This window comes from Heliangelus exortis, chromosome 1, assembly GCF_036169615.1.
Source record: "Heliangelus exortis chromosome 1, bHelExo1.hap1, whole genome shotgun sequence".
NCBI classification, from domain to species: Eukaryota; Metazoa; Chordata; class Aves; order Apodiformes; family Trochilidae; genus Heliangelus; species Heliangelus exortis.
Genome location: NC_092422.1, coordinates 194322903 through 194350335, shown reverse-complemented (window position 1 = coordinate 194350335; position 27433 = coordinate 194322903). Strand labels below are relative to the sequence as shown.

At 40.1% G+C, this 27433-nt stretch overlaps 1 protein-coding gene across 4 annotated transcripts in view; it reads right to left on the bottom strand.

Annotated features, from left to right (window-relative positions):
- Positions 1 to 6321: 6321 nt before the first annotated feature.
- MKLN1 (muskelin 1) overlaps positions 6322 to 27433 on the bottom strand; it is a 100602-nt gene continuing 79490 nt past the window's right edge. For all 4 annotated transcript variants that reach the window (XM_071734211.1, XM_071734212.1, XM_071734215.1 and 1 more), the window contains 6 exons: positions 25120 to 25267; positions 23984 to 24098; positions 21295 to 21434; positions 18418 to 18520; positions 9634 to 9688; positions 6322 to 7911 (listed from right to left, as the gene is read on the bottom strand). In XM_071734211.1, the coding sequence (XP_071590312.1) occupies positions 7790 to 7911; positions 9634 to 9688; positions 18418 to 18520; positions 21295 to 21434; positions 23984 to 24098; positions 25120 to 25267 (683 nt within the window). In that variant the 3' untranslated portion in view covers positions 6322 to 7789. The remainder of the gene's footprint in view (positions 7912 to 9633; positions 9689 to 18417; positions 18521 to 21294; positions 21435 to 23983; positions 24099 to 25119; positions 25268 to 27433) is intronic.

Sequence of the window (27433 nt, the reverse complement as noted above, 5' to 3'; positions counted from 1 at the left end):
CCATCTTTCCCCTTTAAGAGCAGAGGTTTTGGTCAAGATTTAAAAAAAGAAAAAGAAAAAAAAAATCTATATCACTTTTCAGCCTCAAAGTGGCTTTTTTTTCAATGAACAGACCCCATTCACACACTGCAGCACTTTTCTATTCAGTGAAATATGAAGTAACTTATTCAATCCCTTGGGCAGCTAGTTACAAAGTCAGGGTATTTAAAGTGTTTTTTCTTATCACTGGGGAGAAAAACCTGCCCAGTGGTATTTGGGAAGCAGAGAAGACTGTAACCACTGGAGTCATTGTTGTGGCCTACCCTCCCCAGCACTGTATTAATTAAAAAGCAGCTAATCTCCCTTAATCTCACTGGCAGCTTTCATCAGAAGGCTCAGAACATTTTTAGGTTTTTAACAATCTCTTAAGACTGCCAGAGCTCCTAGACAACCTCCATACCTTTTTGCAGAGTGTTAAGCCCAGTTGGCTTCCCTGCAATCACTGCAGGGGGAGAAAATAAATTGTATTATTTCCTCTGGGGTCATTGGGGTGGAGAGGGCAGAAGCTGGAGGTGAAGCACCAGGACTAGAAGATCCTGGTATTGCATTACTTTAATTTGAAAAAAAAGACAGAGAATCCAACTCGCAGAAAAAAAAAAACCCCAAAAAAACAGCTTTAAACAGTAGGCCTACTTGTTAAAAATCTTCAAAGTCCTTCTGCATCTTAAACACTGACTTGCATGAGCTGTCACTGCATTCCCCCCAAGCCTATTTTTCCTCCCCAGTTCTGCCCTGCTACACTGCAGAAATAACCCAAACACCCCCCCTCCCTCCCAGCTGTTTCACTGATGAAAAGGTTGGGATTATGAAAGCAGGTGGCAAAAATCCTAGGAGTAACTATTTAAATGAAGTTAGGAGTTGGTAAGATTGTCTCCTGTCCAACAGCCACCACACTCTTGGTGCCATGGAAAATAAATCCCATTGAGAGAGGAGGGAAAACTTCTCAGAGTCCTGAATGTTGGGTGGCAGAGGGGTAGAAGAAAATTGGTGCTTGCTGCAGCATCACACTGACAGCACCCAGTGCTGATGCTGGGAAATCACCTCCCACACCTCCCTGGAGGAGAAAAAGCCCCTGGGGAGAAGGATGTAAATCACAAGGATCCTCCCTGAATATTTTGGAGGCAGTAGTAAGAGGATGATGATGATGATGATGTGACATGGAGAAACTGATGCCTCAATAACCACCACACAGCCCTAACATAAAATCCTTCAGTATTTCTCCAAAAAATTTAGGAAGTTTGAAGACACAGCAGTTCATTAGCTGCCAACAGTGGCACAAAGAAAGAAAAAGTCAGAATAAATAAAATAATAACCCCAGGGACCATGATTTGACCCTCAGGCTGGGCAGCATGGATGCTACTTATGGATTCTTCCTTTCAAATTAGTAGCAAACCCACAAGCCTAACCTGGCAGAGCCAGTTTTGAGCTCTTCACTCAAGCCACTTTTCCCAGGAATTAAGTGCAAAGCCACACTAAAGCTGAAGAGAGTCAACTGATTTCTGACAGCACTCAGCTCCAGTCTCCACATTAGAAGCTGTGGTGGCTTAGAGCAAACAGCTGGAAGCCAAGACGTGTACTTGTCTGCACCAAGTTTAAATTAAAATTTCAGGGTACTGAAGTGTTACCACTGAGATCAGCTTAAGCAGGCTGTGGCTGCAGACACTCAGCAGCAGAGCACTGAATTTAGGTCACAGCAAGTATCTGGAGTTCCTAACTAACAAATCAAGTTCAAATTGATGAAAGTGAAGGAGACAGCAGCAATGTGTAACCTTTAGAATCTGTGCTTGGGGAAGATGCTGCCTTCCAGACCTCTCCACACCTAAGCCACAGAAATTGGCATTATATACAACCCTCACAACCAGTATTCTCTCCAGAGGTTTACAAATATAACCAAAATATATGGATTATCCAAACCTCCACCCAGCTCTCTGGCATCTCTTAGAAATGCCAAAATAAACCTGCTGGCATCAACTGTGGTGTTTTCTTGTGTGGCTCTCAAATGGCAATAAGCAGCTCATTAAGTGGCTTCCACTCCAAAACTGTGTTTGGACTCATTGCCTGAGATAAAAGCATCTGGAGTCCATTTATCCAAGTGTTATAATGCTTCCAGGACAGTAAACCTACTTTTTCCACTCCAACTTTTCATTATAACAAGAGGCTTTCAGCAAAGCAGGAATTTTTGCCTACAAGTCATTACACCACGACCCAAATAATTTCCAGCATGACTTTTTTCTTGACAGGATAGGATCAGTTCTACCATACCCATGGGCTTCAGGTACACTAAGGAGCCTCTGAGAGTACATTTACATTTCAACAATATTTACAGCTTATACATTATTCAATCTGTATCAAGAGCAAGTAATAAAGTTCTTAAATTATCCTTTCACAAAATAAAACCCATCTCCAAATTACCACGTGTACTTATTGAAACCAGCCAAGCTCATTCTGAGTTTCTACAATCTCCCCCCCTAATCAGAACAGAAATAATTTTTTATTTTTTCTTAAACTAGGCCCACCTCCACCTCTGTTTCTGTAATAACTACAGCTATAGAAGAACACAAGCACTTCCAGAGACACAAATTAATTGCTTTTACTGTCAGGACTTCACTTGACAACAGCCAAACACTCCTTAACTCCAAGCCAACCACAACTAAGAAGCGAAAATTCAAAGCATACACTGGGACTCAAGGTTTCACAAGACATTTTCCACCCCTAAAAACAAAGGTACTGAACAGAAACGTATCCAACACTTTTTGCCTCCCTCCCCAGAAGCATGACAGCATTGCAACAACAGAACTACTGCATTTACAGAGATGACATGTAAAATCCTTCAAGTTTCAGGACGCACAGAGATAGTTCACACTAGAAGATCCATTCCATAAACTCTACAAAACTATTTCCTTCTCATTTTTGCCAGAGAGAAGGCAGCAAGAGAATTGACAGCATCAGTGTTACAGGTCCCTGCCACCTTCCTGCACCTGGAACAAGTAGCATTAAAGCTCATTTTTTTCCCCAGAGCAGCAAACAAGTGGTTCTCAGAACACTGCCCTGAATTTATCACTCCTTCCCTCCAGCACTCCCAAGTCCAAGTTTGCACAGCAGAGCCAGAGTGGTTGGTGGGATAAGTCTGTGGCAAATAAAACTCCCTTCTGGGAATTTGCCTGCATCAGGAAAATGATTAGGACAACAGCTGTATGGAAAACACTCTTCCAGAGTCATTACTCTGCTTTAGGAGTCTCTTCTAGAAGAAGAAAGAGGTGGTGGGGACCCTGACACTTGTGGCTGCTGATTAAAAAGCACAGAGGGAAAGCTATCACAATCCCTTGCCACCACCCCCATACCTCTGCAAAGAGCTTGCCCTCCTAAAAATGGGTGGAGATTTAATTAATTTGCTTACTGACACCTCAATCATAAAATTTTCAGTGACTGAAAACATTTCAGCCACTGAAGCCTGTCACAGCATCCTTCCTCCAGTACAATCTCCAGAAAGGGAAGCTTTAGTATGTTCCCTAATTTCAGCCTACTTGCTACTTGTACAGGACAAATACCTTCAAAAAATCTTTCCAGCTGTGTCTCCACAGATTGCTGGGTTTTTTTTTCAAGATGAGAGCACAGTTTTGCTAATTGATTGGTAAGAACTTCCAGCTTGACCTCTAAGAGTGAACCTGTATGCATGCAGAGCCATCCTGGCCAAACAGACCCAAACCCCAGACATTTATTTACACAACTGGATATCACGACCTAAACTACAAATCCAAGATGCTGTCCAGAGAAAAAGGGCAAACTAAACTTTGCCAAGACAAAGTTCTCCTTCCTCGTTAGACTCAGGAAGAGATGCTTAAGAATAAATATGTCACAAATGTTATCTTTCAAAGAGCCAGAAGAGGAAAAGCTACAACTAATTGCAATAATCACTTTGCGCCGCACCTCAGGTCTCCCCAGAATCAATATGAATTAGTGGGATCCTCAAAAAAATAAATAAAAAATAAATTAAAAGGACAAGAAGATGGGCATAGTCTACCAATTTTTAACATCATCATCTGTGTAGGTCTTTCCTGGCACATGAAAATGTCTTAGGTCACACTGTGATAGCAGGACTTGCTTGGAAAAGGTATTTTGGGAGAACTCTTTAAAAACCTCTGCCTCGGGAGGGGTTGCATCAGACCAGCATTAAGAAATCTAATTTTGTCCCGTTCAAGTCACCAAAAATCAAACCTGAAGGGCTTAATTTTTCCAGGAAAATGTGTCACTTCGTAATAACAGCATTGCATGAAGAATACTTTCATGTTTTCCAAGGAGTTGATCTACTGAATATTGTATCACCTGCTACAATACAGAAGTGCTGAAGGTCAGTGTCAGTGAAGAACCAAACTCATGAATCTCAAAAGGATATTTTACAAAAAGCTAAATCAGGACTGAAGTTTTGATGTCTCTAGTAACAGACCCTAACTTCCTACAGCATTAAAAAACATACCAGAACACTGTAACTTTGGCTTTAAAGACCCCAGACATCATAAATGTGTCCCTCTCTGAAAAGATGTTTTCTTTTGTAATACCTTATTTACAAGTCAGCAGGTAATTTAGAGATTAACTACTGTAGTGCAAAGATTACATGGTGCTAAATCCATACAGAAAGTCACCTTATAATATAAGGTAAAGGTAAATATTGTACTTTTTGTCTTGTCTAAGCTAAAAAGCCATCTCTGCTACAGCCTGCAAGCAATAAGGATGAGATTTGAAGACTTCTCACGTACAGCTGGTATATTTATAAAGTTGCATGCACTGTGCTGTGAAACATTTTCAGGTGGCTGTTTTCAGATCTTTTCTGTTTGTACTTCAGTAATTCTGTAATGCTCACACCCAATGCTTTCCTGGAATATCACCAGAATCTTTACAGATTTGCATGTAATTAAGTTCAAACCCTCCCTGTAACTGCTTGTCAATAACTGGCTTGTTTTGAAAGGAAATTTATACTTTACAGCTTAGATTTTTTTTTTTATTAGCTTTTAAATCAGGTAGTGTAGCATACACCAATGCCAATAAATCGTTTCATTTGGACTCCTGGCTTTGAGGACACAGAACCAGAAAAGACCCTTGGCAAAGCCAGAAGAAACCTGACTTTGGATTAACCTCTCTGGCCACAGGGTGCCTCTGCTGCTCAACAAATAACTCCAAAGCTGAGCAAATAGTTTCTGCTGGTTAATCACCAGCTGTAACCCATAAACTCTACTCGTGCAAGCTGGAATCGATCAACTCAGGATAAAGGTAGGCCAATATTTTATCATCCTCAAGTGCTCTCATTAGCTGGGATTGTCAGTCCTGCAGAAGCAACGTTCACCCCACTCAGACAAATCCTTCCTTTGCCCCATGCTACAAAAAAAAAAACTGAGCCAGGCTGTCAGGTTTTGCATTGCACCCCAACACAGAGTTTTGATTCAATTTCTTGTCATACAAATCAAGCCTGACAAGATGCCCTGCTTGCCAGCAAAACTATTCACAAAGCTTTCAGCTTTCCTGAACTTCTGCTGAGTGCTCATCAGGGCTCCTCAGTTTAGCTGCAATGTTTGGGTTCAGCCTCATACATTGAAGTTGTAGGCAGAAAAGATTACAAAGAGCTTGGCTGATTAGAAAAACTGTCACAAAAAGCAATTAATCATCTGACTGAAGCTGGAGAATACAGAGGTAATGAGATCAAGTGATAAGGGAGCACAGCAGCACTAAAATTTTAAGTACTAGAGGGCTGCAGCATTGTGGCTGGTTGTATGGAAAGCACTCAGTTCAGTCCCAATGGAAATAATGCTTTGATTAGAATAGTCCCCCAATACAGCACTGTTGGTATCTACACTCATCCCATGAAAATTCTACTTAAACTAGTGAACAAAGCTCCAGCAGAGGTGGCACATCCTAAAGCCTTGCAGTGATGTAAAACTTTCCATGTCACTGGAAAAAAAAAATAAATTGCAATGTTTCAAAGAAACAATTTTATCAGGTTTCATTTACTGCACTGTGTACCTGAGCAGATTCTTCCAGACAGCTGATTTGCCATCCACTGAAGTATACAACATCTGAACAGCCTCAAGTTACAGGTTACTTAAAAACACTGTATTTTTATACTCCCTCCTGCAGACCAAACAAAGGCCACCCTCTAACACTGTTCCTTTCTAAGTGATCAAACATTTGTATAAGTTTTTAAATTTCTAACATTATCAGGACTAGGAAAGCCACACAAAGAAGATGATAAAGAGGCAATGTAATGCAATCAAAGCAAGCAGACACTCGAGCTGTGAAAAAAGACACTTCACTAACTCTTTATTTCAAGAGTTCAAATCATCTTTGAACACACAAGACTTCCATCAAGTTCAACACGAGTCGTGTAGCCACGGTGGGTACACAGCAGTGAAATCCTACTGGCATGAACATTTCTTGACATAAAGCTTTGCAGTCTCATATAAATATTTACATCTGCCAGTGTGTACTGAATGTTCACCGACACCAAATGAGCAAAGTTTTCTAATGCAACCTTCATTCCACTTCTTAGTGCAGCACCAAGCCCTTACCTGGTATATATAAGGAAGGTTTTCAGCGGGGAAGCATATATTTTCTATACATATGCATCAGCTTGCTTTCAAAGAGATTCATGCTAAAAAGGCCTCCCTCAAATTCAGATCCAGGCCTAAAATATATGTAAAATTGTATGAGCTGCACTACATAGGAAGGAGACAAGCTGCTGGGAGCCATCCTCTTTACATTGACACATCGACAAACACACAGAGAAGCACAGGTGCATGGAAACAGAGACAATCTGCTTCAGAAGCACAGGTGCATGGAAACAGAGACAATCTGCTTCAGAAATCCTACACCCAACCCAGAGTCAGGTTGCAGAGGTTGGGCACGAGTGTGGTGGAAGCCCCAAGTTCTGCCAGGCTCGGCGAGGACCCGCGTGGGTTCTCATCAGCAGCAGAAAGGGAACAAACCCTGAAAGGGGTGGGGATGTGTTCTCCCCATTTTTCCAGCAGTTTCTCTGAGGTTCCCACTTGCCTGTCAGGTCCAAGGGGAAGGCTGGAGAGGAGGGAAGATAGTTGTTTAGGTAATTAGGTGCAATTAGACACTACTGTCAGCCTGGTTCTGGGAGGGTGAGACGGATCGTTTGTAACACGTGCTCCCCTTCACATACACAGGGCCATCACGAGACTCAAGACAAAAACATTATTATTATTACTATTATTATTATTATTATTACCTCAACATGTGCCAGTGTCCTGCTGCCAAGGTATCCAGCTGCTGAGGATGGGGTTGGAGGATAAAGCAATATACCATGACTAGCTACAAATCAGCAAAGAACAAACTTCCTCCCCTTTCTCACAAAACCGAAAATAAACCCCATCCTCTTTAATTCCAGACAAGCCACAAATCTCAATTTTTACCCTACAGGCAAAGAGGATCACTGTATGTTTGGGTTTTGGTTTTTTTTTCCTTTCCCCTCCCCCCACCTTTCAATCTTACATTTGCTAACTCAAAATCCAAAGTCAGAAAAAATATATATATTTAGTCGGAAGTACGTCAGTTACATTTTATTAACCTACTCCAAGGGAAAAGCTTCAGGGATTCACCATACAAGTATAAAACCCCTTCCAAACACCTGGGGGTTACTATATTACTTCATCCCAGCAGTCAATCAATGCAGTAAAAAAATTAAAATACTGAAAATGGATGCTTTTCCCTCTCTTCCACGTGTCCAGTGATTGCTCCATTACAGCGTGATGAGGTCCACCAGGTTGCCTTTAGGAGGGGTCATGTTGTCTGGAAAGAAGTTGACTAATGTATCAAACAGCTGAGTTCTCTGGGCATATGTGTGGTCAACATCTGAAAATCCTGGGAAAGAAAAAAAAGGGGAAATTAAGTCAGTGGGCACTACTTGAAACACCAGGGGTCCATCTGGGCTGGATGTTAACCCTCTGCTACTTCTGCCTCAACTACCAAGGCTGCCACTGTTATGGGCACAGAAACACCAGGACCATGTCACCCCAAGCCAATGCTGCAATCAAAATGCCATAAAAAGTAAGAAGCAAATGGCTGTCAAGCTCATTGGCAGTCCTCAAGAAATGGGGGAAGCAAGAGTCCTCAGGGGACTGCTCTGATGTCCTAGAAAACAAAATCTTGTGTAGCTATTTTTATTTGGAGCCTCATTTCTTCTGTCCTCAGGCTTTCCTCATTATCTCGACTACTGGGTTAACCAGAACCTGTACTTGTAGTGCTTGCAGTTCTTCTTGGGACAAAATCTGCCCGTGGTAGGAGCCTCAGGTCCCAGACACTGTTTAATCCCTGGACTTGCACTGAGGACCCAGCTGCATCTTGGCACAAATGGGGGGGGCTTTGCAAATAGGTTTTGTGAAGTGCTGCCTCCCACCAGGGGAGGGTTTACTCTCATTGTTTATCCAAATCCTCATTCTTAAACCATCAGCAGCAAGAACAATAGAGCAGCACACAACTATTTCCTCTGCTTTGTAATACTTCAATCACTGCTATCTCAAAGGAACACTTTTTAATTCAGTGAACTCACTCTTCAGTTAATCAAAGTCAACCAAGTTAATCAAATCAAGGAGGGCTTGGGTTTTTTTGGTTTCTTTCAGAAGCACCACTTGATGGATGTATTCTCCTAGCTGTAAAGCCAACCTCTGAATAAAATAGTGGCAAGAACTAATTCAGCTTGCCAAATGCTAAAAACTATGGAAAAAAAACCATTCCAAAACCTTGTTTTTTCTGCCTTTAACAAAATTAATCTTCCAGCTTCAACTAGGTAACTGCTTCCAAACTGCACAAGTGCAGCAGAATTCCTCACCCAGCAAGGCAGATAGTGCAGGGGGCTTCTTCCTTCCCTCAATTCCTTAAATTGGGATTTACACATTGATCAAAAAGTGAAGTCATCCATGCTCCTAGCAAGAGCTCAGTAACTTGAGAACACCACATTATTACCAGAATGTAAATTTTACCTATAGCCTTCCTGTACCTTGCCTAGGATTAATCTCTCAAACAGTTTGAGAGTTAACTGGACAGAACAGTGAAACAAATTACAGTTCTGGCTCAGACCTCCTGGTTTCCAGCCCTACATGCCACTGTTTTCTTCACTTTTGACATGCTGCCCAAAGAACTAGTTTTGCAAAGAACAGAGAGAACCAAACTACTCCAGGAATTGCAGTTATCACAGCAAACAGAGCTGTAGCCATGCTGTGAGATTCCAAAGTGACATGACAGGAGGTGTTTTATTCTGACCAGAGTTTCTGTTTATTTGGGTAACAGTGAAGCATCAGATGGAATGAGACAGAAAATGAGCCCAGGAGGCACAGGTTTAAAAACCATTAATGACATATTTTAAATATGGGCTTGAGGCATTGACACTGGTAATTATAAATACTCTCTCAAAAGCATATGTAGTGGCACTTTGAATATTCAAAGCAAAAAGGACCTACAACATTCATGTTAACTATAACATTCAGTATCAAAATCAGCAGAAATTAACAGTAATTATCAGAGGGATATATATATATACTGAAGAATATATACTTAATATAATTCTTCTGATACCACAATACTCACCAAGAGTGGTGAAATCCGAGCCAGACTTAAATAATGCTGAGGCAAGGAGTTGAAACTGTAGAAGAGGAGGCAGAGAGACAAAGAAAGAAAAAGAAAACCAAAAGTTATTAACTGCACAGGAAAAAACCCTACAGATTCATAGAAGTTCAAGTGGCTTTGGAGTTGCTGTTTTCTTTCCACAGTCCTTAGAACTGCAGTGCTGTACATCTGAATAATAGCAGCAGACATTTTCACACAAGCAATACAATTTGTCACTTTGGTCAAGAAAGCTGGATGCTTTTTCCTAGAATGAGAGCAGCATTGATGCAATGAAAGACACTTGACTGGAAGCCCTAAAACCTGATTTTTATATCTACTTTTTTGGGGGTTTTTTTTGTTTTTTTGCAGATAACTGGCAGGTATCACAGTGCAGAAGAAAGACAGAGCCTCTTTTATGCAACCACATTCCCAGGGATGAGTGTGGTACAGTCTCAGAGCACAAGGATTAGATGGTCAGAAAACAGAGTAATTGCTAAACAGTGCAGCATGATCTTGAACACAGAGAAAGCTTTAAATGACAACAACCTTTGTGAGCTGGAAAAGTTTAAAGCCATGTCTTTTTGACTAAAAAAAATTCTTTGTTTGGGAACATCAGAATAATGAGTAAAAACATCTTAAGTAACACATTCATGGTTTTATTCTCCCTTAATATTTTACTTATTGAAACTGAACGCAGTCTCTTCCTCTACCCTGGCTGTTGTCACTGTTTTCAGCTGCCCACATTGTAGCAAAGCTTAGTGCTTTGTCATGTTTCCTTAAAGAATTAGCTGATCCCTTGAAGGCTTGTAATCTCTTGTCACCCATTTGTGTCTTTACAGCACACAGCCCGAAGGAAAGAAAGGGAGGGGAAAAAAAAACCACATGAGAAACAATTCTGTTCAGAGAAGGAGGGGGAAGAACAGCCAGGAACTGTATATCCAACAGTTTAATTTTGGTTTTAAGAAAGAAAAAAAGAGGAAGACAAAGGATTTGCAGGCATCTAGCAATCAAGAAGGTGATGAGTAGCAGCCAATGTGGATTTGGCAACAAGTTGTATAGCATCAAGCTGATTGCTTTTACAAGAGAGCAGCAGGCCCCAGGATGGGACTTGGCAATAGATGTCCATTTTGACTTCTGTAGGACTTCTGATGCTTTTCTACAATATTTATGGCAAATTATCAAGGCTAGATTAAGCTAACAGGGAGTGGCAAATAGGTCAAATAACTTTACTCTGGGTAGTCATCAATGGTTTGACATCAAAATGGAGCCATGAATCAGAAGTGATTCATCTGTGCCCCAGGGTCAGCATCACTCTGGGTTTTCAGTGATAAACTGCTTCACAGGAGACATTCTCTGAGTCCACAGACCTTACACCATGCTCAGACAGACTGCCAGCATGGTAGCAGACAGGCTTCAGACTGTTTCTATTTCATCTAGCTTGCAAAGATGGATCAAGGTGCCATTCACTAGGGGCCAAGTGCAAATCAACATAAAGAGAGGGAAAAAAAAAAAAAAAAAGCAGCCATACAAAATAGGTCAGGTTACACAGGCTCTGTGAAAATGCATTTAGGAGTTATAATAGATCAGTATCACCCTACTGCAAAAATGAAAAATGGGTTGAAATGCATGAAAAGGAGTAGGATCTTCAAACAAATCAGTACTCCTGCTGTTATCAAGGCTCAACTTATCTACAATCATAGAATCATTTTGGCTGGAAAAGGCCTTTAAGATCATTAAGTTAGACAGTTAACTCAGCACTGCCAAGCCCACCACTGCCCCATGTCCTTCAGCACCACATCTACACAGCTTTGAAAGCTCTCCAGGGATGGGGACCCCATCACTCCCCTGGGCAGCCTGTGCCAGGGCCTGACAACCCCTTCAGTGAAGAAATTGTTCCAAATATCCAATTTAAACCTCCCCCGACAGAACTTGAGGCCATTTCCTCTTGTTCTATCAGTTGTAACTTAGGAAAAGAGATGAACACCCACCTTGCTCCAACCTCCTTTCAGAAGGCAACTACTTTTGGATGCTTTGTATGTATTAGCAGCACATAAGAAAGCACTAGAAAAAATGAAGTGCTTTGAAAATCTATTTTATCAATCTTAAGATCTATAAAGTTCAAAGGAGAGTCAGAGTTACAAAGACTCCACAGAATGCCCCAGGATAAAACTGAAAGAAGAGACAAATACTGAGGCCACTATAGAAAGATAAGTCTAAAACTAAGTGCAAGAAGCCACACAAATACTTCAGCAAGATCAATTTCAACATGAAATCAAGAGAAAAAAATAAGGACCATGGTGTGCTGGAATACAGTTGCAGTCTTTTGGGGAGGGTAAAATGGGAAATTAGCACTGCAGAACAGGTTAGAAAGACACAGGACTGACAGACTTCAGAAGAGGGGGAAGAGTTTGATTAAGTACCCTCTTGAGCAGCAACATGCAATCAAAAAGGATTCCAATGCTACACACGAATTTCACTGCTAGCAGAACTTCTAAGAGTTGCTTTGCTCCAAATCAGAAAAATACTTAAAGAGATGTCCAGCATCCATAGCTCCACAAATTGCAATAAAATGGGTGGTTAAATCTGTGTCTGGGACTTCTTCCCCTGATGCACAACTGCCTTACTGATACCACATGAAGCCACCAGTGCCAGGACAAAGCAGGTGCCACTTGCTCTCAGAACTTTCCCTTTCCCTCCCCAGAAAGTCAGGAAGCTGGAGAGAGAGAGCATAAGCTCTGCTTGAGGCTGGGTCTCAGGATGCTCAGCTGTGAGACTGCAGAAACAGGATCCAGATACTAACTTGCTGAGGTGGAACCAAAAATCCATTGGAAAGACTCTCTGCCAAGGATGCCAACCTTATCTGCACTGGGCATGATGGATCTTCAGGGCTACAAGTTTCTTTGTGGGGAAGGAGCATCTTGTCTCCTTCACTGATGAGTAACACTGCACTTCAGCTAACCCTGAGGTTTGTTGTTCGGGTGTTTGTTTTGAAATTGGATTTTTGTACCAGTTGATATTTTAAAAAATTATGGAAAAGTTAAGAATAACAGTTATGGACAGCACTGAGCCCAAGTTGGTTCACTCAGCATTTGTGCTACAGTGCCAGATATTCTTCAAAAGGATCTCTACTTTCTTCCACTGCATAGGATGTTACCACTTTCTCAAGACCAGATCTCCTTCACACCTTTCACAGCATATATCCAAAGCACTATGTTCTTCATAAAGTTCAAATTCTGCTCTAAAGAAGGACTTAATTTCTTCATCAGTTTTTCTATCATAATAATTGTTATTGTAACAGACAGCACTTCAAATTCTGATTAATTTTGGGTGCCCTCTTTGAAACTACTAGAATGTTATTTTTCAGAATACATGGCACCATGCAGCAGCTTCTGGATTTCCCTGCAGCCAGAAGAGCAAAACCCTCAAGCAAATCACACCTCAGATCTCTCCCACCAGACACCAGATGAAAAGACACAATTAATGACCATCTAGAAAAAACAATTTGCTTAACTCACACAGCAACTCTGTCAGAGGCAAGACCACAATTCAATTACCCAGCAGAAGCACCCAACTGCTTTAATCACAACACCACCCATTTTCTCCTCCAGCACACTGGCTTCTTCCATCCCAAATTAAGCCTCCATTCAAAAGGCAACAGTTTCCTTCATTATGCAATTAAGTTGTCTCTCTTAGAGATCCAACCCACCTTTTTGAAGCAAGGCAGGGGTTCCTTAGAGATAAATATATCTGGTTAACTAATATAAGGCTGTATCAGTTACAAATCTGGCTTTTTAGTTATAAAAATGTCTGTCTAATGTATGGTTAACCAATACCATCAACCACATCCAGACAGACTAAATTAATGCTACATGGGTAGCATTAATTCTGACATTTTCCATCTTACAACCTTCATGTTTGCAACATTATTGTTCTTTCATCAGCTTTTTTTTTTTTAATCACTTTATTTAGGTTTCTACCTGCAGCAAAAAAACAAACCTGCCATGTGGCAACCTATGCAAGTTCTAACCTCTCTCCTGCACACCTCTTGCTTCTTGTGCAAATGAAATGGTGAACACTAAGGGGGGGATGAGTAACTCCAGTTTAGGACACCTGAGAGGTTGCATGAACCAGGTATCATTCCTCATTCCTCCTCTGTAAGGTCTCAGCTCACAGTACACAAGGGTTTCTCAGCTCTGACCAGTTCTGGTGGGATGGCACCTTGTTGTGTAGGTTCAAAGAAGAAATGAGGCTCAAATTCTTGGAGCAGTCACTAGCTGGAGTTGAGAAGGCTGAAATGTGGTTTTTGTAAAGGCTCCTTGGCTCCAAAGCTTCTGCTCTCACAGCACTAAGACTCTGAGGCTTTACAAAGAATCACAGCAGGACATGAAGAAGAGAAACATGCTTTTCTTAGCTCCTTCCTAGAACTATTTTTCCCACTTGGGCTTCAATTTTCCCAGAAATATCAGTCTAATGTAAGCTCAAAACAATACTTTTCAGGGCTCTTCTGGCTTTATCTGGCAAAATTATTAAAGACAAAGTCGAAAGAATGGAAAGTATGAAGGAGCCTTGAAGATGGGCCTCCAGCCTCAGTCTACAAGCTAGTCAGGCCACAAATTGGCCTCCAGGTCCTTCTCTTCCTCTTACCATGCTCCAGGAAAAACAGAACTGCAAGTTTTAGTTGCACTTTGTATCTGTTTGACAGCAATCATGGGATTGAGCTTGACACCAGTAGTTGAATCTCAATCCCATTGTACAAAGTCATCTCCCTCTCCTTTACTTTCTTAATATCCTCTTGATTTTTTCCACAGCCCCTCAGCTCAAAAAGCCCCTTTAGTCTTGCATGTGATCTGCTGATGTTTTCCTGCTTTAACAGCAGGCAGATAAGTACAAAACTTGGAATTAATTTTAATTTTCTGTTTTGGTTTCTAGAAGTCTGCACTTCCAAGCTACCACCCAAGACACACGGGTGTGTATAGGACACAGAACACCCATGCTACCAGAAATATTTAGCCAATAAATGTCAGTTGCAATACATGAAATCCATAAAATACAACACACAAACTTGCACGTGCTCAGAAAATCTACTTGCTCTTAGTCAGAGCTATTAATCCACAGCCAGTAAAAAAAAAAAGAAAAGAAAAAAAAAAAAAGATTCACTGATCTGAAAACACTGAACTAACTGGAGATGTTGAAGTGATTTCAAGCAGAATCACAGTTACAGAGAACTGGATCTACATTTGTGGGCAGCAGCAGAGACAGAGCTGGCACCCAGCCTGCAGCTACTAAAGCAAGCACCCATACAACAGCTCTTACTTGCAGGCATCTACCTCACTTTACAATAATAAAAAATGAAATAAAGCTATAATCCTATTAACATCCCTAAAATTCACAAGGAAGGAATGAAAATCTGGGAGTATGTTCTGACTGCCAATCATTCATGCTACTTTAAACAAAATTGGTTACTAACGACAAAGTAAGTTTTGAGAACAGTCTGTTTATTTTCTTTGGCATGCAACTCAAAACAGCTGAAGAGACTTGCCTAACCAAGTTAGAAGAAATTACTTCTATTAAAAAGCCAGTCAGCCTTGCCTCAAAGTGAAATTCTGCATGTTATAGTATAGAACACAACCATTATCCCAATCCATAAACCATCCAACCATATAGACCAGTCTCTCAGAGAACCATGGCACAAAGTTAGGCCAAACCTACTCAGGGTCCTTCCCAAATTCAACAAGTTGCCCTGGACAGAAGGAAAAGAAGAGGGACAAACAAGTTCCCATAGGATTTGCCACACTAAGAGGCCTCACAACATTGAGTGGCTGTAGGCAGCACGGATGAAAGCGATCAGATACACGGCCTTTGATATTAGTTTAGAAGATCTCAACTACAAATAAAAGACAGTAAGTAGGTGCCTGGGCTGAGCCACACAATCAAACTGGTGCTGGAAATTTGATATGGGATCCAAAAAGCCTGCGTCAATCCTCTGGAAAACACAAGAGTTATTTGAAGATGTAATGCCAGAGCAAAAAGCCAACTTGATGTGATAACCGGAAGGTAAATTGACGTCAACTGGAAATACACCCAGGCAGTACCAGAGCAGTAGCTGGCTCCATGCCACATACCTGGCAGATTTGTTCCAGTGGAAAAAGCTTTGGAAGTTAAAAGCTTTTTGGCTAGCACGATTTAAGAAAAACAAATAAACAAACAAACCCAAAACACAACAACAACAACAACCACCTAGGAACAAACCGCAACAAACCCCGCCAGCAATCAAACCCAAGTTAAAAAAAAAAAAAAAAAAAAAAGCCTCCCAGAAATTGTTAAATGATTTTAGGAGACCACTGGAATGGAAGCTATAATTCTGTTGAATGGTATGCATTGATGATAAGAAAAACAAACAAACAAACCAAAACACAACCACCACCACCACCACCTAGGAACAAACTGCAACAAACCCCGCCAGCAATCAAACCCAAGTTAAAAAAAAAAAAAAAAAAAAAGCCTCCCAGAAATTGTTAAATGATTTTAGGAGACCACTGGAATGGAAGCTATAATTCTGTTGAATGGTATGCATTGATGATAAGAAAAACAAACAAACCCAAAACACAACAACAACAGCCACCTAGGAACAAACCGCAACAAACCCAGCTGGCAATCAAAACCCAAGACAAAAAAAAAAGGCCTCCCAGAAATTGTTAAATGATTTTAGGAGACTACTGGAATGGAAGCTATAATTCTGCTGAATGGTATGCATTGATCCAATGGACCATCACCAAGGACAGAAGCTATTGAATTTTGCTCAGACCAGGCATCAGGCCTGCAGAGAAAGGATTCACAGTACATTCACTCAGCTGGATTGAGCTACCTAAGATCATGCTCTGTATCATTAATGTGCTGAACACCAGTACTCTCTATAAACAGGGGTATTAAAAACAAACAAAACAAAACAACAAAAAAAAAACAAAACCATTTTCCTCTATTTCTACTTTGTACGATAAAGCTACTACTTTCCCCCAAAATCTCAGGGGAGCCCATGCAGTCAGGTAAATTCTTTATTCTTACAAGTTAAATACTACACATGGAACTGGGAAAATCAAATGCAGAACATGAAAATATTTCCTAAACATGAAAGTATTTCCTAAACAAGACGTGCACAACTGTGCAGCCTTTATGGCAGCTCCCTTGGTCTGCTGGTGACAGCAGGAAGGATGAATTAAAAGGAGAGGAGCTTGCTGAGCACACCACAAATGGGTTCTGTTCAGGCAATAAAAAGGCACAGCCAGCCATGACATTTGAAATCTCTGTAGGAGTTACTGGCCAAAGAGAGAGAAACATGGCCCTCACAGGCAGGATGGGACACAGAGGTGTGACATGGAGAAAAAGTGAGATGGGAGATCCCAGGACATGGATTTATAGTGGGTTGGAGGGAGAAGAAGAGGAGAAGAGCATCAGAGTGGTTGTTGTATGTTGTAAGTTATTACAGGTTGAAATAGGAAGAGGAAAGTGCTACCACACTGGGAGGATGGGACATAATTGGGTTGAGCCCCCCTGATGGATGCTGCATGGGAAAAAAAAAAAATGTATCTACCTTTTCTACCTAAAGACAAACAGGATGATCTGCTATTTGTCTTTCCTATGCTAGAAATGGCAAGAAAGGATGTGAAACTACTTGATATGGGACAATTTGTATGACAAACCATCTAACAGAACAGAGGCACAAAACTTAAATATTTTATTGAAGCAGATGTTGCTAAAGGATAACCAAAATTTATGAAAAATGTGAGCAATTCCAGGATCCTGATATGAGTAAATACTTTTTCTTAACTTTTCTAACCCTACAATTTATATCATGCACATGCAAGAAGCATATCCCTCCCCCAAAGCTTTTAGTGTCTGTATAATGATCTTTATCTGAGCTAACAAGCTAAAACCAACAGATTCAGTGATTTAATCCAGAGCCTCAGCATGGAATAACAGTGCCCATTCTCCTGTTGCAGTTTTATAAAAGGAGCTGTCAAATCACTTCCAAAGTCACTAACAAAAGAGGATAAAAATCCATGGTCTCCTTTTCCTCATCTCCCCATAAGGAGCTGAGCACTTGTACATCCAGCCAGCTGCCCCAGGACCTATGTGGAAATTAATGGCACAGTCAAGGCACCTTATCTGATACCACACCATTTCTTTAATCCTTTTTGCAAAGTGACATGTACTGCAGTAATGGAATCAAAACAGGAAATGGGGACAAATGCCTGGAACAAATAAAAGAACATGCCTACCAGATAATATTCCAAAGGCAGAGGCAATAAGAGTTTAAGCAAGCAAAGTATATGTACAATCTACTTCCAGAAATACCTATTATCCAGAGAAAAACCTCTTCCCTTCCCCCAGAACTATTTTAACATTGACAAGCCAAAAGGCAGGGTGAATAAGAGTCACTTTCCACCACACAACCAACTCCAGGCTCGTGACATTTCAGGGAGTTTACATTTCAATTAAAGGTCCCAAAATACACACCAGCCCATTGGAATTAAAACAAAGGCTCAGTCTTGACTATTAGGAGTACAAAAGCTATTTTATCTGGAAGTGAAGTTGTAAAATGGCTGTTTCTAAAAGCAGGATGATCTTTAGTGCAGAGAAATATGAGACAGAGCAAAGTGTCATGCACCTGCAGAGCTCCTTCAAACCCAGTAACAAGGTTTAAGAGGCTTAAAGCTTCCACATGAGAATGGTTTATTTTATTATAAGACAAAGATCATTCATCACTACCTCTTTTGTCTCCTCAGGGTCTGAGTGATCCACAGTTACATACAAATCGTTCTGCAGGTACTTCAGTGCACTAAGAGGGTCAGTCTGAGCTTTTTCTTCAAACCTGCAAAGAGGACACAAAATATGAGCACAACCCTTTCCTTCAGGACTACGTTCTAGTGTTTCTAGAAAGAGCAAAACCTATTGAAGGAAACTTTCAGCCAAATATTTCCAAAGAAAACAATGTTAATGGCAGCTTGGCCTCATATTTGCTTCAGTACATGCTTTCCAGCCAGACTGAAACACATCAGAGTGTTTTCAGGGAGTGACAAGGGCAAAGTATAATGCTCTCTTCAAAGCAGGGTTTTAACACATGCATATAAAACATTTAGTAGTTTGTTTTCCACAAATAAAGTAAGGTATGAGTATCACCTCATGTGAGAAGCACAGTTCAGATTCAGGAAAGCCTTGAGCAGCCTCAGGGGTATAAATATTCCTGACTGTGCAGAAACATTGACTGGAAGTGCAGGGATGGAGAATGCTCCCTGCTTCTGCCAAACAGAAAAAGAGACTGTGGGGTAAAACTCCCCAGGGTCAATGAATATTGTGCCTTAATCACCCACCTTTGGCAAGAGCACATGTATGTAAAAATCCTGAGCACCACAACCATTACTTTCTCATTTTCTTTTAATGAAGAGAAACTAATTTCTGGCAGCTCCCTGATGAAGTTAACATAGCCCTCAGAAAATCATTCTGGGCTCAGCACCCTCAGTGAGCAGAGCTGCTTTCCTGCAGCACTGAGCTGGGTGCATAAGCCTAAAAAGGATGAAGTTCAAAATCTTTTTGTCCTATCACCTCTCCACCAAGTGCAGTATCACACTGACATCTTCTGAATCACCAATACACAGTATTAAACCTTCCCAGGAGAACAGCTCAGGCAATTCTACATTCCAGAGATGAGGAACCCTAAAAGCCATGCTCTCAGTTATTTAACTCTCTTGTATCTTATAGGAATAGGTATCTTATATTTTGCCTTATAGGAATGCCATATAATTTATTCACTATAGATTTCAGTTACCTTTAGAGGAGTATAGCTGGTCAAATGGAAAGAAGTCTCACTGAACAGATTTAATTATATTGTTATTTATTTGGGTCATCTACTTGGCTATTTATATTGTAGTGGACACCTGTAAGCCCAACTTTTGAAATTGTCTGAAGTTGTTCAGACAGTACATGGAGCACAGGACCATGTCTGTTACCTGATGAACATGACATTTTGGTAACTGAGTGTGATTTCTTTCAAACATTACCATAGATTTTTCTTAGATGATAACACCATCTGACACTTTGGGTCATCTACTTGGCTATTTATATTGTAGTGGACACCTGTAGCCCAACTTGTGAAATTGTCTGAAGTTGTTCAGACAGTACATGGAGCACAGGACCATGTCTGTTACCTGATGAACATGATATTTTGGTAACTGAGTGTGATTTCTTTCAAACATTACCATAGATTTTTCTTAGATGACAACACCATGCTCCAGAGAACTGAATTTAAGTTGTACCACTGACACTTTGGTCTTCTACACATGTCCAGCTTGGCTCAGCTATGGGTGCCTGATACTAAGTAAGTTAACAGGACTCCAGCTGAGGCAGTGGATGTTCTGGGTATGAAAGTTAAGTACATGTTCTGGGTTCCTAGAACTTGAGGAAGTGTGGATGAAGAGCACCCAAGTGACTTTGCAGCAGTTCAGCTCCAGTCCTGAGAGCCACATGAACTCCAGCAAAGCACCCAGTGTGCCAGTTCTTGGTTGGTTATGTTTGGCTCTCTCATATGGACACAAATAAATGGCCTTAGGGTGCAGAAACCCCAACTGCAGACAATACACAGCAACATTTCCTCTGAGTGCATTTTAAGCAAGTAAAGAGAGCAACCCAGAGCTCTCTCTGGAGGCTGTAGAACTGTACTTGCATAGAACCACACGTGGGTTTGACAAGCCTCCCAGATTACTGGGCAAGACCTTTATTCATTCTTGTAGGAATTCACATCTATTGAATGGCTAAATCTGGGAAAGGCTTCACCCAGCCACAGTGACTGTGAGCTCAGCAAAGCAATTTGCTTGCTGGTCCAGAAGAAAAAATATCATCAGTAAAACACGACCTCCAACTCTTGGCAGAACCTGATAACAAAGTATTCTCAACCAAGAATGCAGAAAGAGTTATTTATTGGCTTCAAATCATTTGCTGGGTCTTGAAAGGGCATCTCACTGCTGCAATTTCTTGCCTAAAGCAATACCATAAGCTTGATTTTGAAAAGCTGGTGCCCTAAATAGCAAATATAAGGCAGCTCTGAAACACTCAGAGCACAAAGCAGCACCACAGTGTAGCTGAATCCTGCAGAAGTGAGATCTTCCAAGTGAGTCTGAATGAGAAACTCAAATGACCTCACCACAGTTGAGTCTCAGATGTGCAAAGGCATCCACAGCCCCCAGACTTCATTAGCATCCCTGTGAGCTGTTACTATCTCCTAGCACAGCATTTCAGAAGCATACTCACTTTCCTTGGGAGGTGACAGCACTGAAACACACGTTGGTGAGCAGCAGAGTGAAAAAGGAATCTAAAAATTCCCCATGGCTCCCCACACAGATTTTTTTCCCATTTTAGAATAAAAGAGTAAAACCAGAATGAAGTTAATTCTGTCGTTTAGCCCTGCCCCACTGCTTTTTATTGTTAAAATATTTTTTAATATTCAAATGAATCCAGAAACCTGCAGGCCATCATACAACCAGCAAAGTGACATTTCCCAAAACAGTTTAAGATCAAGTTTTAGCTTTGAAGAAAAAGAAAAAAAAAGACACATAGGAAAAGGAAATTGTTAAGCATCTTTTGTTTCTATACCTGTGCTTTCTTATGAGGTATTTGCAGTGCCTTAGCAGGTATTCCTTTGAAGGTCGACAGAGCTTCAGAGACCAGAAATCATCTAATCTCATCTTTGGAGAGCAGGACTTGCCAGGATTCCCTCCAAATAGGTAATGAACCTGAGAATGAGAGGCAGATCAAAAAGTTGTTTGTATATATCCATTAAACAAAGACTACTTGCTATGTCAGCAGCTTTGGAGAGGTTTATTCTGGAGGGAGAAAACTCTGCCTTTTAGACAAGTTGCTCTATCTTGTTATTAGCCTTACTTTGTCCCCTGAGAAATGAAGAAAGTTCTCTTAAACTGCTTACATTTTAAGATAATAAAAAAGCTGCACTGTTAGAACAACCCTCTAACAGATTCCTGAGATATTTATAAACAATCACTAACCATGCAGTCTCTTTCTTTAGGAAAAGCCTCCGAGCAACCTTTAAATACGTAAAATATCGACAGAAAAAAGAGGATATGAGCCAACTTTTGCTGCCCTCTTCAAAATACTTGATGCAAGGAATAGTGAAAGTGAGGGATGATCAACTTCTTCTCCAATCTTGTCTTCAAAAACTCCAAATTCTCGTTGTCATAAGAGAGCACCTGTATTAAGCCCTTCTGTGACTTGGGATGAGCAGATTATACCAATATAATTGAGGTGATTCCAGCAATCACACATTTTCCTTGAAAAATCATTTTTGCTGGTAAGGAAGACTCAGGAAAAGGACATTTCTTTTTTAAACTAATGCTCTGAGCTCCAGATAGAGCACCGATGGTGAAGCTGCAGTATTAAAGCACCACAGTTCAGACAAGCAGCCTTTCCTTGAGTCAGCAAAAAACATTACACTCCCCCAAAACAAGAGCCATTGGCAAACTGAGTAGGAAGTCCTAAAGATGCTCCAAGTAAAGTGACAGCAAGCCCAGTCCATCCCTATCTTGGGAAATGACCAACAGGACTGTCCCCTGACACTTTCCACAAGCTCTTGAGAGCCTGAACTTGACTTACAGAGAAAAATTTCCCCAGTTTTTAGGAGAGACTTGTCCCACCTCCATAGAGCAGCTTAACTGCAAGACACTCAATACCCTACATGGGCACAAAGGAAAGAGCTAACTGAAAAAAGTCCAAGCTAAAATGCTAAGAAGAAATTAAGAAAAAAACACCAGTCCTATCTGAAATCAGAAGTCACAACTATTACTGTGGTTGTTTTCAAAAAAGTTCTAGTGATCCTGACATCAATCATGGAACCATTAAATATACCTGTATGTAAAATTCATTTTTTGTTCAATTGAAGTAGTCTTTAACAGCCATTCTGACAGTTCCAGGATACAACACCTTTGAAATCCAAGGCTACAATTACAGTGACAAATTTCAAGAGAAGTGGAAACATTAAAAAAATTTACTTCCATTTCTTCACGTTGTTTGGTATTTCAGACTCTGAACTGTTGATATTAAACATGCCACAAAGGGTCTTCAACCTCAGGACTGAGGTTCAAGATGTCCAACAGGGCACCTTTCTCCATGGCTTTCAAAATAATCACTCAAAACAATGTATTCTGCATCCCACTGATGTAGGATCTCCTTATTTATATCAGAGGAGTTTAGAAAGGTCACTGGAACAGAGGTTTCTAAAAATAAGACTCTTCAAAACAAGTACAAACAGCTCTTCAGATAAAGCTGGGCAACTGCCATGGTTTAAAAACCTTCACAATAACTTATAAAATACTATTCTCAATCTCATCATACCTTACAATTGGAAGTAAGCCATTAAAGGCAGAACAGTACTTGCTGTCCAAGACTAAGGTCTGTGAGGAGACAAACCACACAAGTTCTCCACAGAGAAGTTATACCTATCCATCATCCCCAAACTTTTGGGTTACTTGGTTACTTTGAATTTGGGTTACTTTCCAAATTCAATTTATGACATCTCGTGGAATGGTAAGACCAAAATATATTTGTCTTTTTCAACTCAGGATGTTCCAGACTAAAAAAACTTAACAAAAAAATTATTACAATTGTAAAATATTTGTGAAAGGTGAAGTAATCATGTTGCAGTAATTTAAATTCATAGGTTAATGAAGTTCTAGTAACCTAATCTGTGGATTTGTGCTCTAAGTTTACTGAGAAGCCATGTATGCTACAAATAATTTTAAGTATATTTAAGTATGAACATGTCCACAAAAGTGAGATAGTACTAAAGAATAATAGTTGCTTCTGACCTGCAGGGCAAATTCTTAACAGTGACTGTTTCAAATACACTTTCTCCTTCAAATGTTATCTGTGACCATCTAGAGGGATGACTTCTAAACTAAAGAAATGACTTCACAGTCATTAACAGGTTTTGAAATTAATTCCCTGAGGATCATGAGCAAAGCTTCAAGTGTTATCAAGTACCAGAAAAAGCCTGAAAACTGTGTAGAAGTTTAGTACATATCCATATTCCATTGTCTGCATTTTTATTTAATCCAGAATCTATCACATCTACTTCACACTGATGTAAAAAGTAGCTTAGCACCTTATTGCAAAGGATGATAGTAAGTTAAGTGAAAGTTACTCACCACATTAACACTACACAGAAAGCTGTATTTGTTCTACCATTTGTGAAGAAGCAATTACACTCAAAAAGCAGTAAGACAAAAAAAAAAAATTGAAAAAAATCACATGTGTGCCTGGACTCTCATACCTTGTGCAACTCATCATACACCAGCTGATGGGCAAATCTTGGGCAGGGCTCCTCTTCCTGAAGGCTTTTACCTGGATTCTCTTTTGCTGCTTGGTCATTCTTATAGACACAAGACCTGAAATACAAGGCAGCAAGTAATGATTAGTAGTGTTTACATAAATTAGATAAAATTATTGAAATGGTGTAAGGGAAAAAATAACATTTTTTTTGACTGCTTAGCATATAACACCAAAAGATTTTCTTGCTTCTCTCTATGTATTTTCCTCTACTATCCCATTTCTGTTCTTAGTTCTACAAAGAAACCCAATTAACTGTCAGAGAAGGTCATCTTGACTGAACACAATCCTCAATCACAAGCCAAACAGGAAAAAAAATTCTCAAAATTTTATGTCACAACTTTGACATCTTTAGATGTTGCCTTGAAGTATTTTTTCATTATGGAGAACACTGTCTTGGACACAGTAAAGCTCTAGAGGCCAGAAACTTTTTCAAATCATTTATTTCCAAGAAGACTTAGGTTATTTTTTCCAACTGAAACCTCATTTTTTTTCAGCATTCAAAATTATTTTCCCCACCTTAGAAGAGACCTTGAATTGAAAAGCACTGCCATCTCTGAAAGGGGCAGTGGCAACCAGCTACCAAATACCACACAGCAAATAGATGAGGAGCTATTTTCTCAGAATAATGGCTGTAGGAGCTACCTGAGCACTGGGAGATCCAGCATGAACACTTCAAAACCATTCATACAGCAGACCAACTTCCTCAGTTTCTAATAACTTGTACCCTGTGCACTGCTATTGACTTACTTTTGACTGAATTTGCTGCACTGATGATGTATCCTGGCCTTCCACATTTCCTACAGGAAAAACTTCTTATAATGGCTTACTTCCCTTCATCCCCACCACCTGCCTCCAATAAGGAAGTTTACATGACTTCTCTCCCTCACCTGGCTTATTGCCACGGTGTCTCTAAAAACTATGGAAAAAAAGAGGTGCCTCAAGGGAACTCAAGTTGTCTTTAACAACTCCATGGTTATAAAAGGTTATAGAGTTACCTGGGAGGCAGGATCGTGTAGGATTACTTTCTAAAGAAAGTCAGTGTAGATGTCAGAAATAGCACCCCTTTCATCAACTTACCAGCTGTTCCTCACAATGTCATAAATCCAGAAGGAATTCCTTACATTCTCTTCCCGCTTCTCCTTGTCTTTACTGAGCCCTGACAAGACATGGATTTCATTCAGCTCAGGATCAATGGTAGCCCTTTGAGTGAAACCTGTCATTGGAACTGGGGAAAGAAAAAAAAAAAAAAAAGGTCACACATGGAAAACAAGAGAGGGTTCCAAGCATCAGATAAATCCACTTCCCTCCTCCAGCAATTCAGCACATTTTCTAATACCCACAGGACAAGCAGGAGGTTTCACATAACTACCTGTTTGGTATTCTGGGATAAAGAACACCTTAAGTTTAATGTACCTGGGGTTTGCTCAATTTCTCCCTTTTAATTCCTTTCACCTCTTCATCCTTCATATAAAAACCAAAACTCAGGACTGAGTGATACAAAGCTGGTATTTTCTATCACCTCTGCTGCACAGGGATCTTGTTATTTACCACAACTTAGAATGAAATGGGAGCTGTGCAGAGGTCACCAAGCAAACAATTTGCTTCTTGCACGTGCCCTCCAGAGCAGGGTAAGAGGCAGGAGAAGAAACATTGACCCAGAGGTTGACTACTTCTCATCTAAGGAGAAATCCAGTTCAAATTTGCTTATTCCCTTCCTCTTTGTGAGTTCTGGAAAGCACAGAAAACACTGAGAGCTGCTGTTTCCTAGGGAAAGATATGATCAGAGCTGTTTGGGAAATTACCAGCTCAGAGAGGAGGAGTGAACTGTCTCAAGATAAAGCTAGATGAGCCCTGTACATATGAGTGGAGTGATTTGCTTATTAGCTCATCCATAAAAGGCAGCACTAATTCCAGAAAGCCTAATTCCAAAAGTTGGGAAACTCAAAAAAAAAAAAAAAAAAAAAAAAAAAAAAAAAAATTGAAGATGACCTCAAGTTTACGTAGCTCACATCCTTGCATTGCTTCCTCTAGGACAGAGATGTCAAGGAGGTTGGGTTTTTTTGTGTTTTCAAAATAGTTGTGGTATAATTACCCAGCTACTCTTCTGTTCCACCATTTAAAAATATGGTGAAATACTGAGGATTCCAGCAGTTTTCATCATAATTCCCCGAAAAAGGGTCAGCAAATTTGTTTGGCAGTCCTTTTTGTTTGTTGTATAATTCCCTATTTCCTGTTTCCCTAGGCAACCACCCTTCCAAAATGTATTTGTGAAGAGCACGTGATCTTTGTTTACAGATCCTGTTTGTCTCATTTCTCTTTCTGGGTCAGTTTACAAAGGCTGGTAAAGGTTCCTGGCCTTCCATCAAGATTCTGGCATGAAAAATTCTCAGAACTCTTGTATTTTGCAAATTCTTCCCTGCAATTAACTGTGAACTCCACACACGGCCTAGAATACAAGCCCTATGCTAATAAACCATTTGATATTGCTGTTTAAAATGACATAAAATGGTATTTTGCAAGGCCATTCTGGAAGAGGATTCCAGTCTGATACTTCAGTCTTCCCATCTGGTAGGGCCAGAAAGTAATAAACATCAGTTAAGAAATTCTGAGCAGCACTGGGCTCTCTATAATTTAAGAAAAAAAAAAAAAAAATTAAAAAATTTAAAAAAAAACCAAACCCCACACATCTCTTCAAACAAACAAAAAGTTTAATTCTTATGTAAAATTAAGTAGAAAATGAATTATATTGAGGTAATTCATTCCCAAAGTCCTGTCAGCAAAATCCTTGCTTACAGCTTTACAGAAAAGGAGGAGGCAGAGCCCTTGGAGTCAGACCTCAGCAGAAACCTGCCTATTCTGTCCTCCAATTTTGCCACAAATTTTCAAATGAAAACTAACCCAATGTATAGGCAAATGGGTGGAAGAACAGAGGAAAAAAAAAACAACAATGCTGTCACAACAACTACATACCTTGTCTTAGCTGCAAAACACAAGAAGTTTTTAAATAAGATTAATGAGTACTGTGAAAGTCACCCAATAAGGAAAATGGGAACAAAAAAAGACAATTATAGATTAAATATCATTAATTGTTTTTTTAAAGTATCATATAATGTGTTTGCTTGCATATTCAGGGACTCAAGTCATTGACCCTAAAGGATTCAAGGCGTATTTGAGACATTTCTGGCAGGAGTCATCTAAATTTGATCAGCAGTGCTAATGTACATGGAAAATGTCTTTGCAACCCTATCTGATGCTTTGAACATTCAAGACCAGGTTTTTAGAAACAAAGCTTGAGTATCTTCAGAGCATTAACACCTCAGGGCCATTGAAATGAAAATTATTATAATTAGGAGGAATACAGTTGCTGTATTTCCATTGGTACCAAAAGCAT